At 38.9% G+C, this 15258-nt stretch overlaps 2 protein-coding genes across 4 annotated transcripts in view; one reads left to right on the top strand and one right to left on the bottom strand.

Annotated features, from left to right (window-relative positions):
* poc1a (POC1 centriolar protein A) overlaps nucleotides 1-13183 on the bottom strand; it is a 52249-nt gene extending 39066 nt beyond the window's left edge. The window contains exons 1-6 of one of the 3 annotated variants that reach the window (XM_085274254.1): nucleotides 12824-13183; nucleotides 8051-8135; nucleotides 7771-7942; nucleotides 7379-7558; nucleotides 6138-6245; nucleotides 4834-4949 (exon numbers count right to left, since the gene is read on the bottom strand). In XM_085274254.1, coding sequence (XP_085130380.1) covers nucleotides 4834-4949; nucleotides 6138-6245; nucleotides 7379-7558; nucleotides 7771-7942; nucleotides 8051-8135; nucleotides 12824-12838 — 676 coding nt within the window. In that variant the 5' untranslated portion in view covers nucleotides 12839-13183. Of the gene's footprint in view, nucleotides 1-4833; nucleotides 4950-6137; nucleotides 6246-7378; nucleotides 7559-7770; nucleotides 7943-8050; nucleotides 8136-10495; nucleotides 10601-12823 lie in introns of those variants that run through there. The other 2 variants (XM_085274256.1, XM_085274255.1) reach the window with 2 other exon arrangements.
* On the top strand, nucleotides 10644-11358 carry b9d2 (B9 domain containing 2). Its single transcript, XM_085274257.1, has one exon. It carries the CDS (start codon nucleotides 10671-10673, stop codon nucleotides 11196-11198), a length of 528 nt encoding a protein of 175 aa, XP_085130383.1. The 5' UTR covers nucleotides 10644-10670; the 3' UTR covers nucleotides 11199-11358.
* Nucleotides 13184-15258: the final 2075 nt, after the last annotated feature.

Here is a 15258-nt window from a genome sequence, read left to right as displayed (position 1 = left end):
TCTTTTAGCGCACCGGCCGGTCACGACCGGCGGGGGAAAAGTCACTCGAGAGGAACATGGGGTGCCACCATCATCCCACTTCTGACACCAATGTGGCGAGCTCAGACAACGAGGAGATGGAGGTGTCGTTTGGTCTTGCTTCCCGTGAGCTAGCCAGGGAGCACAGCCGTTTATTGACATCTGCAGAAGAACACTGCCGCTAGCTAACTGCTCAGCGCGGCAACCGCACAGCAACAACAACACACAGAGCGCCCTCTGACCCCGGAAGGACACACCGTCGCAGCGAGAGGGCGTCACCCGTCACTATGGCAACATAAACAAAACATAACTGTACAAACAGAACCCCGAACAGCCCTGACCCGCTATGCTGCTGAGAATATAGCCCAGAAGAAGCGTATAGTATAGCTTTTATTTTGGAAAGAGCCATTTCTCTGTAATAAACTCTCTTTTCCAAAGATGAGTGATTCCTCAATCAGATACAGGGCTTGCAAAATCGCTAGCCCGACGTCCTGGGGCTAGCGATTTTTCCAGTCGGGCTACCAAAATCTATCTCTGCCCTGCCCGTCCGGCTATTGTAGGAAGGAAAAATATATGTCAATGCTTTTGCATTCTTTCGGAAATGTAGCTGGGTAATTATGTCATTGGCATCGGTGAGCCACTGTCAATATGTGACATATTGAAATCGCGTTTGAATTTGCGCTTGTTTTTTTGCTTCCACTTTGCAATCGTGCGAACTGTGTATAGAGAGCGACAGTACTGATTGGTGAGTGATGATAATTTGCGCACCAATTCCTCTGACATCGTCTTATCAATCGTTAGCTTACTATGCAAACATGACAAGTGAAATCTCCTGCAGCAAGCTTAAACATGTGAGAGGTTGATAGCGCAGAGAATCGCTGACCGTTATGTGTGTGTGTGTAAAAGCAGCAGGATGTATATTTTAGTTCTGCTGAGCCAAATAAGACAGGTCAGGGTGAAGAAGTGACAGCCAAAGAAAAGCTTACCACAAAACGGAAAAGTTATGACAAATCAGACTATAAGGCAAAAAGAAAGTGCAGCTTTATGGTTTCATGGACAAAAGAATTTCTGTGGCTGCAATATGATGAGCTATATAACCGGGGCTGCACATAAGTGGTCCGCAGGTGCGCATTCGCAGTCAAAATAAAAACAAAAAAAAACGCGCACAAGATATGAAGTTGCAACGCGTGTTTGCATACATAAGATTTTCTGGAGGAGGACAGACATTTGTTTAAAACTCTTAAAGATGTCGAAGAAGCTCCTTTAAGCAATTAGTTGGTGTTCCTCTACCTCCAAACAAATGTCAGAAGGAGTCCGAACCACAAAAGAAGCGCGTATTCTCGGAAAAGTGGTTGCAGGAGGTGAGCTGGCTTCAAACAAATGATGAACGCACAGAGATGTGGTGCGGAATGTGCCGTGAAAATCCCACTCTAGCGGACAAAAACAGTGCTTTTTATATGGACGCAAACGCGCGTTGCAACTTCTTATCTGGTGCGCGTCTTTTATTTTGACAGCGAATGCGCACATGCGGACCACTTATGTGCACCCGTGTAAATAACATAATGTTCTGCCGGGTGTGTTGTTGGTTTTCTCTCGATTTCTGAGTCGACAAGCGCCTTTGTTACTGGGACCAGTCATTTTAAGAAAGGCCCCCATTAGAACCCATGAGAAATGCAAGAAACGCATTATTGCTCAGTCTGCAATATCTTTCCCAGAACAAACACCAATTGCAAATAACATACTAAAAATAAACCTGAAAAATCTGTTTAGAACAGCGTACTATGTTGCAAAGAGTGAACTACCACTGGCAAAATTTAGCCGTCTTTGCAAACTTCAAAAAGCAAATGGCCTAGATCTTGGTTCCACTTGCCTCTCACCCGTGACTTCAGCGGAAATTTCAAATTCAGGATCTGACACAGACTGATTCATGTCCTACACAGTTCTTACAAGTTCATAGAAATTTCTGTTCAATTAGAACCAAGTATTTGAGTTGATGATTGTAATTTTTATACAATGTTGTAATTTGTTTTTCAACAATGTTTTGATTAATGTTTTGTTTCCTTTACAATATTATACTTTAATGTATAATATTGTAAAGGAAACAAAACAGGAAACAAAACATCAATCAAAAAATTGCTCTCTTTTTTTATTCGGGCTACTTACATTTATTTTGGGCTACCAAAAACTGAAGAGTCCCTGCCCGAAGGGCTACCAGGGATTTTGAAATATTGAGAGCCCTGAGATATATTTATTTTTTTAATTACTTTTGTTTCAGCAACATTAAATTTAAAAACTGTACTTTTGAGTTAAAATATATATTTATAATTTTAATAAATGACAAATTAAAAAGGCATGAACATTTTTTTGTATCGAAAAAATATCGAACCGTGACACCAAAGTATCGAACCGAACCGTGAATTTTGTGTATCGTTGCACCCCTAATAATAATAATAATATATATATATATTCTACTATAATTCTACTTCAAAAGTGAGCAAATTTGACTGTTAGGTCGGTGTTTTTGCTACTTTACATCTGTCATGATGAATGTGTCAGAATCACAGACAGCAAGAAAAAGAAGAAGAGAAAGACAAGGCTTGCGTGCAGGCGGTCTTCAGTGCAGTACTGATAAAGAGGGTCAGTGCTGACTGATGTTCAGCAAAAAAAAAAAAAATAATAATATAATAATATAACCCCAAGCGCGCACCATCGTTCCTATTCATCTGGCCTTCTCTGCTCTAATGGGCATGTTGGTGGCGGGTGGATGGATGACTGGTTCTTGTCAGATCAAATCTTTGGGGCTGAGTAGCTAACACTATACAGGACTATTCCAGGAAGTAGACTGGTCACTGAGAAGGCAAGGTGATCTCACCAAATGTCAACACACCAGCAAATGAAAACGTTAAATTATTCAATATTACTTCAACAACCTTGAATACAGAGCCATTAAATATTTGGCATTTATGCTTAAAAATTGCTTTTATGATTATGACAACTTAATTGTTTATTTATTCTCTTCAAATAATATAAATGAGCAATATTTACTAGTTTACTTGGACTCTGATGCATTTATGAGATTTCAATTATATATACATTATAAAGAAGAACAGGTGACACCCTTTAGTGACCAGCTGCTGTCCAAATAAGAGATAAATAAATGACTGAACAGATTAAGATACATCACAACTGCCAGATACAAAATACAATGAGATTACATGCCTGCTCATACTTAATCCTTCATATTTTATACGTTTATTGATTCGTTTTTTCTAGCTATAGCTTTACAGGAAGTCACATGCTCAGTTAATGAAATAATATATTTATTTTTAGATTTATTTTTGGCATTTTTGCCTTTATTATACAGCAACAGTCAGAGGGAGAGAGAAAGAGAGGATGACAATTGCAGTAGGGACTCAGCTTGCGCTCAACAGATGAGCTACAGGAGCGCCCCCCCTCCCCGATTCAGATGTTTTAAAGCAACACAAGCACAGCTTTGAGCTGTGAAAATGAGAAATTCTTGCTTAAAGGCACTTTTACCTCAAAGGACTAAATTAGCTGCCATTGAAGTGTAGTGCTGCTGCACATCACACTGCTGCAAATCCTGCTTAACTGAGAACGGCTTAACACCAGCTTTTTATTACCACACACTAATACATCAAGTTGCCTTAAGAACAAAGAACTAATCGTGACCTCCCTAGACTTAAACAATCCCGCCATACATGAATCAGCAGCTGACAAATTAGCAAGCAATAGGTCCCTCTCCTGGCTTACAGAGGCTACAACACACTTGCAGGCATCCTGATACCACAAGCTGGGAAAAGATGCTGAATAGCTATGAAAGAGCACAGAGCAGTGGGTGTTTGTATAGTATGGCTCTGCCTCATGGAAACAAACCAGTTCAATAAATTACCAAATAATGTGCACAGATGGTTAACATAAATATACCAATGTGCCACTGCCACTTGCTATGTTACTGCTATTGATTTTGGCTTATTCATACAAACCCCTAAACAATTTTTCATTAAAGGTTTTCTAATCAGGACCAAAAACTATTCATTAATCATTTGATGTCTAAAAACATTATTCAGTCCCATGTGTGTCTAACACTAGCCACTCCCATTTTTACACTTTAAGTTAGCAAAATGACAAAATAACTCCAGTATGGAAAGTAGGGCCAGAAAAAAAATGAAAGAGGAGGAGGAGAAGCTTCTATCTTCATACCAAATCTCCTCAGACATATGTAATTATCCATTATTAGACCTAACAACTGAAATCCATTTAAGGGAGGCAATTAGAGCAACCAGCCTGAATGCAAGACTGATAAAAAGTCATCAACATTAAGTTTAATGAATATGCAAAAGATCAATAACATTCCTTGCCATTAATATAAATTTCCCTGTGTGCGATTTCAGTAATTTCTCTTTAACATAATGATTCAAAGGTACTTTGGCTGTACTGCAATTTCTGAGAGCAGATGTCTAAACTTTGGCCAAAAGTACCATACATTAAAACAAACAAAAACTGTGGCTTTTGTTGTTTCTATGGGACTGACTCAGCATATGATGAACTGGTGTTTCAGAATAAAGCTCTATATAAGGCATCAGGAGTGACTAAACTGAGAGTGATAAAGCATTCAGTGATTCTTTAAATATTTAAGTATGTCTTTAGAATTGATGTGGTTGTGACTAATTAATGAAAATAACTGTGTTGCTATGAAGCTAAAAAATGTCACACTTGAGTGTAAACTCTGGTTTCACTCCTTAAAAAGACCAGAAAGAACGATTACGGTTTTAAATATTATCGATGTGTCTTTACCTTGGTAGTGCTGTAGCATCTTATGTGATCTGATGTCCCACACCTTGACAGAGTTGTCAGTACTAGCTGCAGCAATACATGTTCCACTGGGATGAAAGTCCACATAGTTTGCATAACTTTTGAGAAGAGAAAAAAAAACAAAGTAAGGCAAAGTAAAGGAGAAACAGTGATTTAAAAGATTTGAAATCCTGGAATAACCCAGAAGGTCAATTCAAACAACACAAAAGCTTTAGTCATTGGTGGAAAGGGTTAATGATTTAAGGTTTATAGTGAGAAAGTTAACTATTTTAAAACACTTTAAGACACATGAAGGCTTTTGTGAAATTTCTTATTCTAAATGTTGGGAACTTAAAAAAATATATACAGCTTTCTCTGGACCCTTTTTCCCCCAATTTCATTTTTTTATCTTATGCAGTGGCATACAGCACCAAAATAAATTAAGCTGTGATTGGGATGTCTCCATTCCTGTTCACCTTAAACTGCTTAGACTTTCAGTACAACTGTGGGTCATGACACCTATAGAAATACTCTGATGATTGGATTCTCTGAGGAGCACTAGTAGATGATTTTGTTGAGAGGTCGAGAAAAAAAACGATAGATGGTGGTTGACCTGAGTCTATCGTGGGACAGGATGTTGATGCTAATCCTGACCACCCTCTGCATCACTTCCTACAGGCAGGCATAAAGTTTATTCTCTAACAGACTCTGCTGCCACAAGGATACAGGAAGTCTTTTATACCTCATGCCATCATCCTCTATAACAATGCTTTTTACTTGGAAGAGAGGCATTTTACATTAATGGTATTATTATCTCTAGTGTTTCAGCTGCTGTAAGAAACGATATGGGATAAAGTGTAGCTCATCTTATTATCATCTCAACACAATAAGCTAAAACTACAGAAAAGAAAGGAGCTCAGTATGTCAGACTCTAAATAAAACACAATAAAGTTAAAAAGAAGTAAGAAGAAAGATGTAAAACAGGATATTAAATGTATCAAAGACTCACACAGCCAATGTCTCATTAAAGTGTTTCAGTATAACAGACTGCACAATGTACAAGGGAATAGGGCACATGTGTAATGACTGAACAGGTGTTCAGTGCCTTCGTCATAAACATTTGAACAGGATAACAAATGGTTAGGGGATTGATTCTGTCAGATTTTTTCCAGCATTTACTGCCGTTGCATCAGTACACTTGTAAGGATTTTTTCTGACCTTACCAGAACACCAGCAGAAAACTGACAAAAATAAATAAATACTCCTAGCTCCTCCTATTCATCATTCAGGTGCTCGCAAGTGCTCACCCTGCATGTTCATAGAAAGAATGAATGCACTCTCTGCTGTTTTTGTCCCACAGCTTTATGGTCTTATCATCACTGGATGACACAATCAAGCGATCGTCTGGAGAAAACCTGCAATAATAATATAAAAAAATAAATGTAAATGATTAATGCTCAATCTGTATAAAATATGTTCAAAAATGCATGGTGTAATGGAAAAGGTCAGCTATACACCAGGCATCAGGAATAAAATTATGACCACCTGCCTAATACAATACAATACAATACGATTTTTTTTATATAGCACATTTAAAACCAGGGGGTACATCAAAGTGCTTCACAGTAAGGAATAAACAGTAAATGATTACACTGAACTGTAAGTCATTAAAACAAGCTAAAATAGAGAACAAACAAAAGCAAGTAAGTAGAGATAGAGAGAAATCATGATTATCCAGAGAAATGAGTAGCGAGCAATTAATGAGCAGTGAGAATTAGTGAGTTGGAAAAGCCAGGTCGAATAGGTACGTTTTCAAGTGTGCTTTAAAAGATTGAATGGAGTCAGAGGGATGAACAGTAGCAGGAAGACTATTCCAGAGGTTTGGTGCTACAGAGGCAAAGGCACGATCACCCCTAGTCTTCAGACGGTGCCTGGGCTGGGCCAGAGGTAACTGACCAGATGATCGTAAAGAACAGCCGGGAGTATAGAGACTGAGGAGGTCGGTGACTATCAAACACCATAATCTCAGTTTTCTTCTCATTTAAAATGAGAGAATTGGCAGACAGCCACTCTGTGACCTCTTTCAAGCAGTCAGACAAACAATTCAATGAAGGTGGCAGGTCAAAAGATAATTGGAAATAGATTTAATAATGAGTTGGTCCCCCCTTTTGCTGCCAAAACAGGCCAGGCCTATTGAGCCATGGACTCCATCACACCTTTGAAGGTGTGCTATGGTATCTGGCACCAATATGTTAGCAACAGAACCTTTAATTCTTGTAAGATGCAAGGTTAGGCCATTTATGGAACTTATTGTCCAGTACATCCACCAGATATTGGATTGGATTGGGATCTGGGGAAGATGAAACTTCCTTTTTTTGGATTATTATTGTTAGATACTGACCAGGAACAGCCCAAAAAAGATGCATTTTGGAAATGATCAGTGTAATTCTCTTTATCTGTCAAAGGTCATAATGTGATGCCTGAAGTGTAAATCTATCAAAATGTCCTAATATGATGCATTGTATCGTGTTAAATGTGTGTCTCATACTTGGCACAGCGGACCCAGTTGATGTGCTGGTTGAGAGAGAAGAGGAACTTTTGCCTGTGTGTTGTCCACACTTTAATTGTCTTGTCATCAGAGGCCGTGACCAGAGTCTGTCCATCACCAGAAAAGTTAACACTGCGCACAGTGGCAGTGTGAGCCCTGAATACTGTTGACTCAGCCTTCCTGTATGGACACAAGACATTACTTAAGTTTAAAACAAACAAGCAAAACCCAGAAGGTGTTCAGCAATGTGTGTCTTCCTCCATGCTGGCAGAAGGAGACAAACAATATTCAGTAGTTGCTGCTCTTTATGAGTCACCATCATTGTCCTCTGTAGTAAATCTGTGGTGGAATAAAGAACAGAAAAGACAGAAAGATTTTACTTTAACACCTACATGCTTGGCACCCAAAGACGTACAGTCTTGTCTCTGGAGGCAGAGGCCACCAGATGGCCTGATGGGGAAAAGTGGACGGAAAGGACGGCGTCTTTGTGTCCATCAAAACGATACGCTCGCATCTGAGGTTTCATGTTCCAGATCATCACACAGGAATCCATGGAGCCTGTGGCTAGGAGAGGATGAAGCACAGGTGTGAGTGAGAACATCATGTATTTCCAAAAAGGAAAAGACAAAGGCAACAGCAAACAGTTACATCTGAAGGCAAACAGATCATTACCAATTTGTTTCATGTTGCAGCTGAAGTCCACACTTGTTACGGTGTCCCTGTGACCCTTGAAATGTCTTTCTAGGGTTGGATCAGACTATGGGAGCAAACAGAGAGTCACGTCAAAATGTTAAAATGTCCTCATGACTACAAAAGCTACAATAATAAGCAATAAGTTAGACATCTGGGAAACAGAAAATTTGGTACTATTTACTAAGAGCTTATCACTGAAGAAGTGCTATTTCTTCCTCATCACGACTATGTGGGTGTATGATGTGACTAAAACTGGCCTGGAAACATGAGCAAAGAACCCCATAGTTATGATTTGTAGCTAAAATAATGAGGTCCTCTGATTTTGCGCAGTTATTCTTTTTTTACTCTCTTAAGTCTGTGGGAAAATAACACAGAGTAAGTTTCTAACTCTCCATAAAATCGCTAACAGCATCCCAACTACACACGTAAGGTTTAGAATACACAAGGCACTTCTATGACACCAAAGTAAAGTATGGGTTCACTCAATTAATGCTCTTTCAGCTTTTGATTTTTCAGACATGTCACACCAAACAAAGAAAGAAAGAAAGAAAGAAAGAAAGAAAGAAAGAAAGAAAGAAAGAAAGAAAGAAAGAAAGAAAGAAAGAAAGAAAGAAAGAAAGAAAGAAAGATTAATAAAAATACACTGTTTTGGTTTTAGGCTCCTAGAACAGGTTCACGGTCACGACTTAGTATGACACGTGAATGGAAACAAGTCTGTGTTTATGTTAGTAGTAACACTTGTGCTGCTAGTCAAAATGTTTACTGTGAAAGGCACCCACTGTGTGTGATACATCTCATTGCAAAACCCATGGCCAATAATATGTTACCATGGCTGCCTCTGCTATTCTGGGAAAGTTTTCAACAAGATTTTACAAGAAACAGCTGTCGACAAATATGTACACAAAAGCATGCAAACCGATGTTACACCACATTCTGAGGCTCAGCATATTAAGTGACCGAATTGATGCGTTTTGGGGTCATTGAGGTCATTGAAACGTCATGCTAGCCCTCCTCACCTCAACCCTCATCTTCTGAACGGAAGTCACCGCTCTAATACGTGAAAATGTGCATAAACATGCTTATTTATTCCAGATATCATTGTAGTTACTTATTATTATCATTAGCATTTCAAGGCAGTTAATAACAAGCCAGCCAAACAAGAACAGCTGGTTACAACCTAACATTATACCAGCCAGTGTTAGGCTTGAGTGTCTTAAAAATCACAGTTTCCCTTTGATAAACAGTTTGATTACATTCTCATAGTTTAATGTCTGTGAAGGTTCTCAGTCATCCAGGTCATCGTAGTCAAAGGAGCTTGCAAAGAAAAGCGTCTGGACTTCTTTCAGTTGCTTGAAGACGTTTCACCTCTCATCCGAGAAGCTTCTTCAGTTCTAAGGTCAAATGGTGGAGAGTCCAAGATATAAACCTAGTGGGAGTTATATCTATATCATAGTTTAATCACTATCTCAGTCTAACAATGTTCAATCCATTTCAAAGAACGTTTCACTAATGCCAGCAAGATCCTTGCGAGAAATACACTAACTTGTATATCAGCTAGATAAAAACAAAAATTATATGTAACAATTTTGTACAGAAATGCAACTAAAACTATATTCTGTAAGTGGTAAAGGCAAATTACCACTCAAGAAAGTTTTCAAATAAATGAAATAAAATGTTCCTAGGAGTACAATGTGATCTAAAAGTAGCAAGTTTAAATTTATTTAATTTCTTCATATCTGGTTCATTTATATGACAATGTGTCGAATATGTTTAGGCTAAAGTTAAAACTAATTATGCCTAAACAACTATTGCAAAGTTCAATACCTCTTTTTACAAATGTGCAGTCACATTTCACACTACTCCCAACCTTGGGTTTTTCATAAAATATCATTTGTATTTCTCATTTAAAATATAAAATAAAATACTGTATACATAAACCTTTTATATACTGTAAAAGGTCCTCCACGGAGTATAAGACTGTTTTTTCAGTGTAGTAGTGAACTGTGGAGTCTGAGCGCAGTACAGCCGCGTACTGGCGCTGTTTCACAGTGTAATTGTTCACAGACTCCAAACGCCGATTAAACTTCAGAGAAATTGAGCAATAAAGTCAATTCTTCGTCACGAGTTAATTAAAAAGTATTAATATGAAGAGGTGTTTTATGTCTTCGACGAACGGACTTTTGTAAACAATGCATGAAAGATAGAAACAACTCGGTCTATTAGGACAAATTTAACTCTGAGTTAAACCTGTAAGGGTGTAGTTCCAAATTCGTGACACAACCGCGTTTTCACCACACACGTTTATTATAGCTCAGGAATAATTCTGGCAATATTATAATTGGTGAAAATTAATTATTCACTAATGACAAACAATTTTATAAAGGTGAAGCTTAGGGTTTTCATAATGTTGGACGGCATTCGTACCGGAAGTGGTGCCTGCGAGGTCTAACTCAGGGGATTTGTCGAAAATCACGGTAGGCGGTTACCAAGGAGACGTTTAGCCGTTAGTTTAGCTAGCCGCTAAGCTAGCCGTTAACATCGGAGAGACAAAACAGGACTTTCCGTGCCACATTTTCTTGTCAAAGTGAACCAGTGTGGCATGGCAGAGCTGCACATTATAGGGCAGATCATTGGTGCAAGTGGTTTCCCGGAAAAGACTTTGTTTTGCAAATGGGGAATTCATACGGGAGAAGCATGGCGGCTTTTATCCGGGCTGAAGGAGGGTCAGACCCAGGTGGATAGCCCCCAAATCGGAGACATAGCGTACTGGAGCCACCCGATCGATCTGCACTACGCGACCAAAGGGCTGCAAGGCTGGCCGAAGATTCACCTAGAGGTGTGGCATCAAGATTCTTTCGGACGGTGCCAACTCTATGGTTATGGTTTCTGCCACGTCCCTTCTAGTCCGGGACATCACCGAATAAGCTGTGCGACCTGGAGGCCCGTGGGCTCCTGGCAAGAACGGCTGGCGCAAATGTTCGTCGGCGGAGGTCCCCAGCTCCTCAGCCCTGACCTGATCTACAGCGGGGCGGACAGATACAGACTGCACACCGAAGCCATGGGGACTGTGGAGCTGGAGCTGGGCATCATCACGAGACACTTTGACAAATATGGTGTCGAGTGTTGAGATTTTGAAATGGCAGAAAGACAGAAAGTAGAAACAGTTATAGATCATATTTGAGTCACTTGCTTTTAGTAGAATTCTGTACTATTTTTTTTTCTAAACTGCACTTTTTTTTTTTTTACAAACATCTATATGTAAATAAAGAAAATATTCTCTTACTGAAGTTGGTTTCTTGCTGATTTGTATTTTTTAATAGAAAACTGACTCTTATTAGCGATATTCCCTGTAATCATGCCTCATTTAATGCTGTTTTCTTAAATGCATCTTTATATTATATTATGTAAACCCACATTTACTTTTTATTTGGGATTTTAAGTTGTACGACTAACAGGATCGTTACTTGAATTAAGTTAAATGTCATTAATAACCTGCTACAAATTAGGAGTGGGGGCAAATACTGATACTGAAATCTATCATTTTGGTTCCACGTGTGATCCATTCACTGGCAGCAAATATTGTTTATCAAAAGATGTAGGAGTTCCCTGCTAGTCTGGCACACTTCACTACTTTTTAAGAAAATTATACAGTGAGTTATCTTACTTCATATTAACAATAACAACCTCACAAGGAAAGAACGGGAAAGACTTTTAAAGAGTATATTTTTTCCCTTCAGTTACCAGATACTGTGGTGTATGGTGCATGACTGTATTGCACAGAATATATATTGTCATAGTGTCTTATGAGTTACTCTTGGAGTTCATCAAAGAGAGGTTTTGACCAACCTTTCTTGAAAATGAGGTTTAGTTTATGCAAACTTAAAATAAGCTTGTTTTCTTCTTTGTTTGTCACTGGTTACAAGCATCTCTGAATGCACAACTTGTTGAGCCTTGAAGCACATAGGCATACTCAGATCTTAATCGAAAAGAGCACCTTTGGGATGTGGTGGAGCACGAGATTCTCATCATGGATGTGCAGCCGAAAAGTCTGCAGCAACTGCCTGAAGCGATCATGTCAATATGGACCAAAACCGCAGCTTCACATAAAGAATTAAGGCAGGTCTCAAGGCAAAAAGGCTGCTCAACCCAGCACTTGCGAGGTGCACCTAATAAAGTGGACGGTGAGTGTATGGTGGCATAAATTACTCTATCGTTTTTTCTTTTTCTTATAACTTCAATATACTGTAATTACCGTACACAGAATATCAGATTGTTGGCATATTAATTGCTTGTTAGTCACTTTGTCGGCAAAATGATGCATTTAATCTGCAAAGGCAATTTAGATCATGACAAATGAGTGAAACGATACCATTAAACTTTCACAAATGTATCATTTACATAACATATGTGGCTGTCATGACTGCACAGGGCGGTTGTTACATTAGTATAAATGTATATATTACATTGGACACTCAGCAGACTGAGTAATGAGTCACTTTGCTACGACTTCACAGACATTTAATCCAGACTAAGAGTAAAATTACCCTGATTTATAATCTGCTCTCGCTCTAAATAAAGCTAAAACAAGCAGCAAAAAGAAAGGGGTCCATATCAAATAAAAAAATATATGATGTATTGTAATAAATCTACAGATATATCGACCTTTAACTCTTAACCAATAAGCCACATTGTGGAAACCACAAATAAGAAACGAACTTCATCTCAGTGGCTCAAGCAGCAAGTTAAACTCACCAGCGCAGATGTCATTTTTGTTGATATCGGAGGCGAAATCCTGATGGAAGCGACTTGTTTACGTTCGTAGCTGTCCAAGCTAAATGTTACCGTGCTTTCCTCCGTTATTAGGACGAATGGGGTGCAAGATATCGCCTCTTTAGCTCGGTGTCCGGCTAACGCTAGCTAACAGTTAGCTCTTAGTTGCTGACAACAACAAAGTTCAGTTTACGCGCCGCGATTGGGCGCTGAGCAGCTGGTCGCCGCTCTTAAAGGGGCAGTCATCCCTTTAGCAAAGTTTCTGTCGAAACTGTCATTTTACTATTAACGTCAAAGTATTTAAACGATATGAAATATAGTCAAATAAAGTCCACACAGGTTTTACAAAATTATTCATGTGATGCTGTTCCATTAGGATACGTTACGCGGTAAATTCAATATCAGGCCGTTTGTAGTAACTCATAATTGCCACCAGGTGTCAGCAGAGGTACACTAGACAGAGTTGTAAATCAGCTTTATGCAGCTAAGTACATGAAGGCCTGTAACCAAGGCCTAACGTGGGTTTTGCTGTCGCCTGCTTGTGCATTAAAAAGTCTTAACCCTGGAGAACCCATGGGGTCATATTTGACCCCATGGGTTCTCCAGGGTTAAAATATGATCCATTTTCACTCAAGAATATGATATGTGAAGGCTGATGAAAAATAACTGCATTTTACTTTGGGACTGATCAGTCTAAACATGAGCCGCTCTACCTGACCCAAACACAGTGTTTGGGTCAGGTAGAAAATGTAGAAAAAGATAATCTCGGAAGTATTTAACAGAAATAATGACTATGGATATAACTAATGAATTTAAATGTGACCAGGGACCTGGAGTCTGTGGGAATAGCCAATGAGACGTGGTAAGCCACTCAAGGCCTGTGTCACCTAACATTTGATGGTCAAAATGAGCTAATAACAGTGAGTAAACCTGCTCTGTGAATCACAGCTACTGACGTACAGCAAACTTGTTACCATAACAAAGATTAGAGATACATTCCTGAGAACAGGTCAGATCATGATGTCATTTTAGCAGAAGTAATACAGAAAGTTAAACATTCAAATAACAGTAAGCACAGGATGAAAATATTTAGAATGGAGTGATGGAGTAAAAATCCAACACATAAACTAAAACTGAAGGATAATTTATTTAAGACTTATTCTTCTCTGCTCACCTATTCAATGTGTACATAAACTCATTCTTCAACTAAATCCCCACCCATGGTCTTTTTCAACCATAAGGTTGGTCACCTTGTAGCCAGTCATTTATACCACAAATACCAGTAATGCAATAACAAATATCACCACATAGTCATTCAGCATTACGAGCTATAATTATGTTATTGTCGCATTACTTTTAGAGTATGAGGTCATGTTTCTTTTTTCCCTATTCTTTAAAGCAAACTCACGGCAAGGCAGTGCAATCTGCTGCACACTCTAGAGACACTTGTTTAAAAATTGTAATAAAATGATTTATCTATCCACACTTCTTTCCAGAACTTGCTAAAATAGTTCAAATGTAAGGCATCTCATGAAGCTGCAGCAGGGTTACTGTAAGAGAGAGGGGCGCAGCACTCAAAAAATGAGAAATTACGAGAGATGTGAAGCAGCGAAAAGCAAAGATGGTGGTAGAAGTACAAGAAAGTCCAGGAAGCGGGGAAAAAAGTAGGTGATGACTTTGATGAGAAGGAAGGAGGAAGAGAAACAGAAAAACAATCTGAAATTCTTCTCACTGCAGCTAGACACTTAAACTCAGCACAGTTTACTTGCTCCTGCGTGATACAGAGAATCATGCAGCACGTTTACAGGGCAGTAAATATTCATACGTCTATCTGAAAACTGAGCATCTTATCAGTGTATGTGTGCACTGTTTACGGGTAGTAGGATGTAGCTGCAACGAATAATCAGAGCTTTGTCTACAGAAACAGTTTCCTTTTCAGTGCAGCGGGAGGATGTTTTTCATGGTGTGTGTTTTATCTCATGGGGTTCTTGACTCCTGTTTCGAATGGGCCTTTTTGTCAAACACAGAGCCTTTTGATGCGCAGTGAGAGAGGAAGCTGTGGGGACCGTAGCATGGGGCAACAGCTGGCTTAACACAGGCAAAGTTTCAACAGGTCCAGCGCTTTACATTTGCACACCGTGTGTTATGTGTTACACAACTGAGAGACACGTGGCCTTAGACTTCAAAATGACAAGTTCACCTTTGCGCCAGAGTTCATCTGGATAGGCTGGCAATTACATAGCTATTCAGATATTTTATTTCTAAAGATTTATTTATTTAATTTTTTTTTTAAACTATGGGTTGATTTTTCAGTGCATGAAATATTTTGATTCGATTAGCTGTTAAACTTTAAGTTGGGGCATGGGCTTATGTACCCTGCAAATATAAAACCCATATATCCTTAACTCGACTAATGT

This window comes from Mchenga conophoros, linkage group LG5 (genome assembly GCF_057382185.1).
Source record: "Mchenga conophoros isolate Kocher_MC1m ecotype Shallow Benthic linkage group LG5, M_conophoros_male_GT1.1, whole genome shotgun sequence".
Taxonomy (NCBI): domain Eukaryota; kingdom Metazoa; phylum Chordata; class Actinopteri; order Cichliformes; family Cichlidae; genus Mchenga; species Mchenga conophoros.
This window is presented reverse-complemented; position numbering and strand designations above follow the sequence as displayed.

What these genes read in the sequence shown, in the direction of transcription:
- b9d2 (XM_085274257.1), top strand. Translation starts at nt 10,671, where the DNA reads ATGGCAGAGCTGCACATTATAGGGCAGATCATTGGTGCAAGTGGTTTC.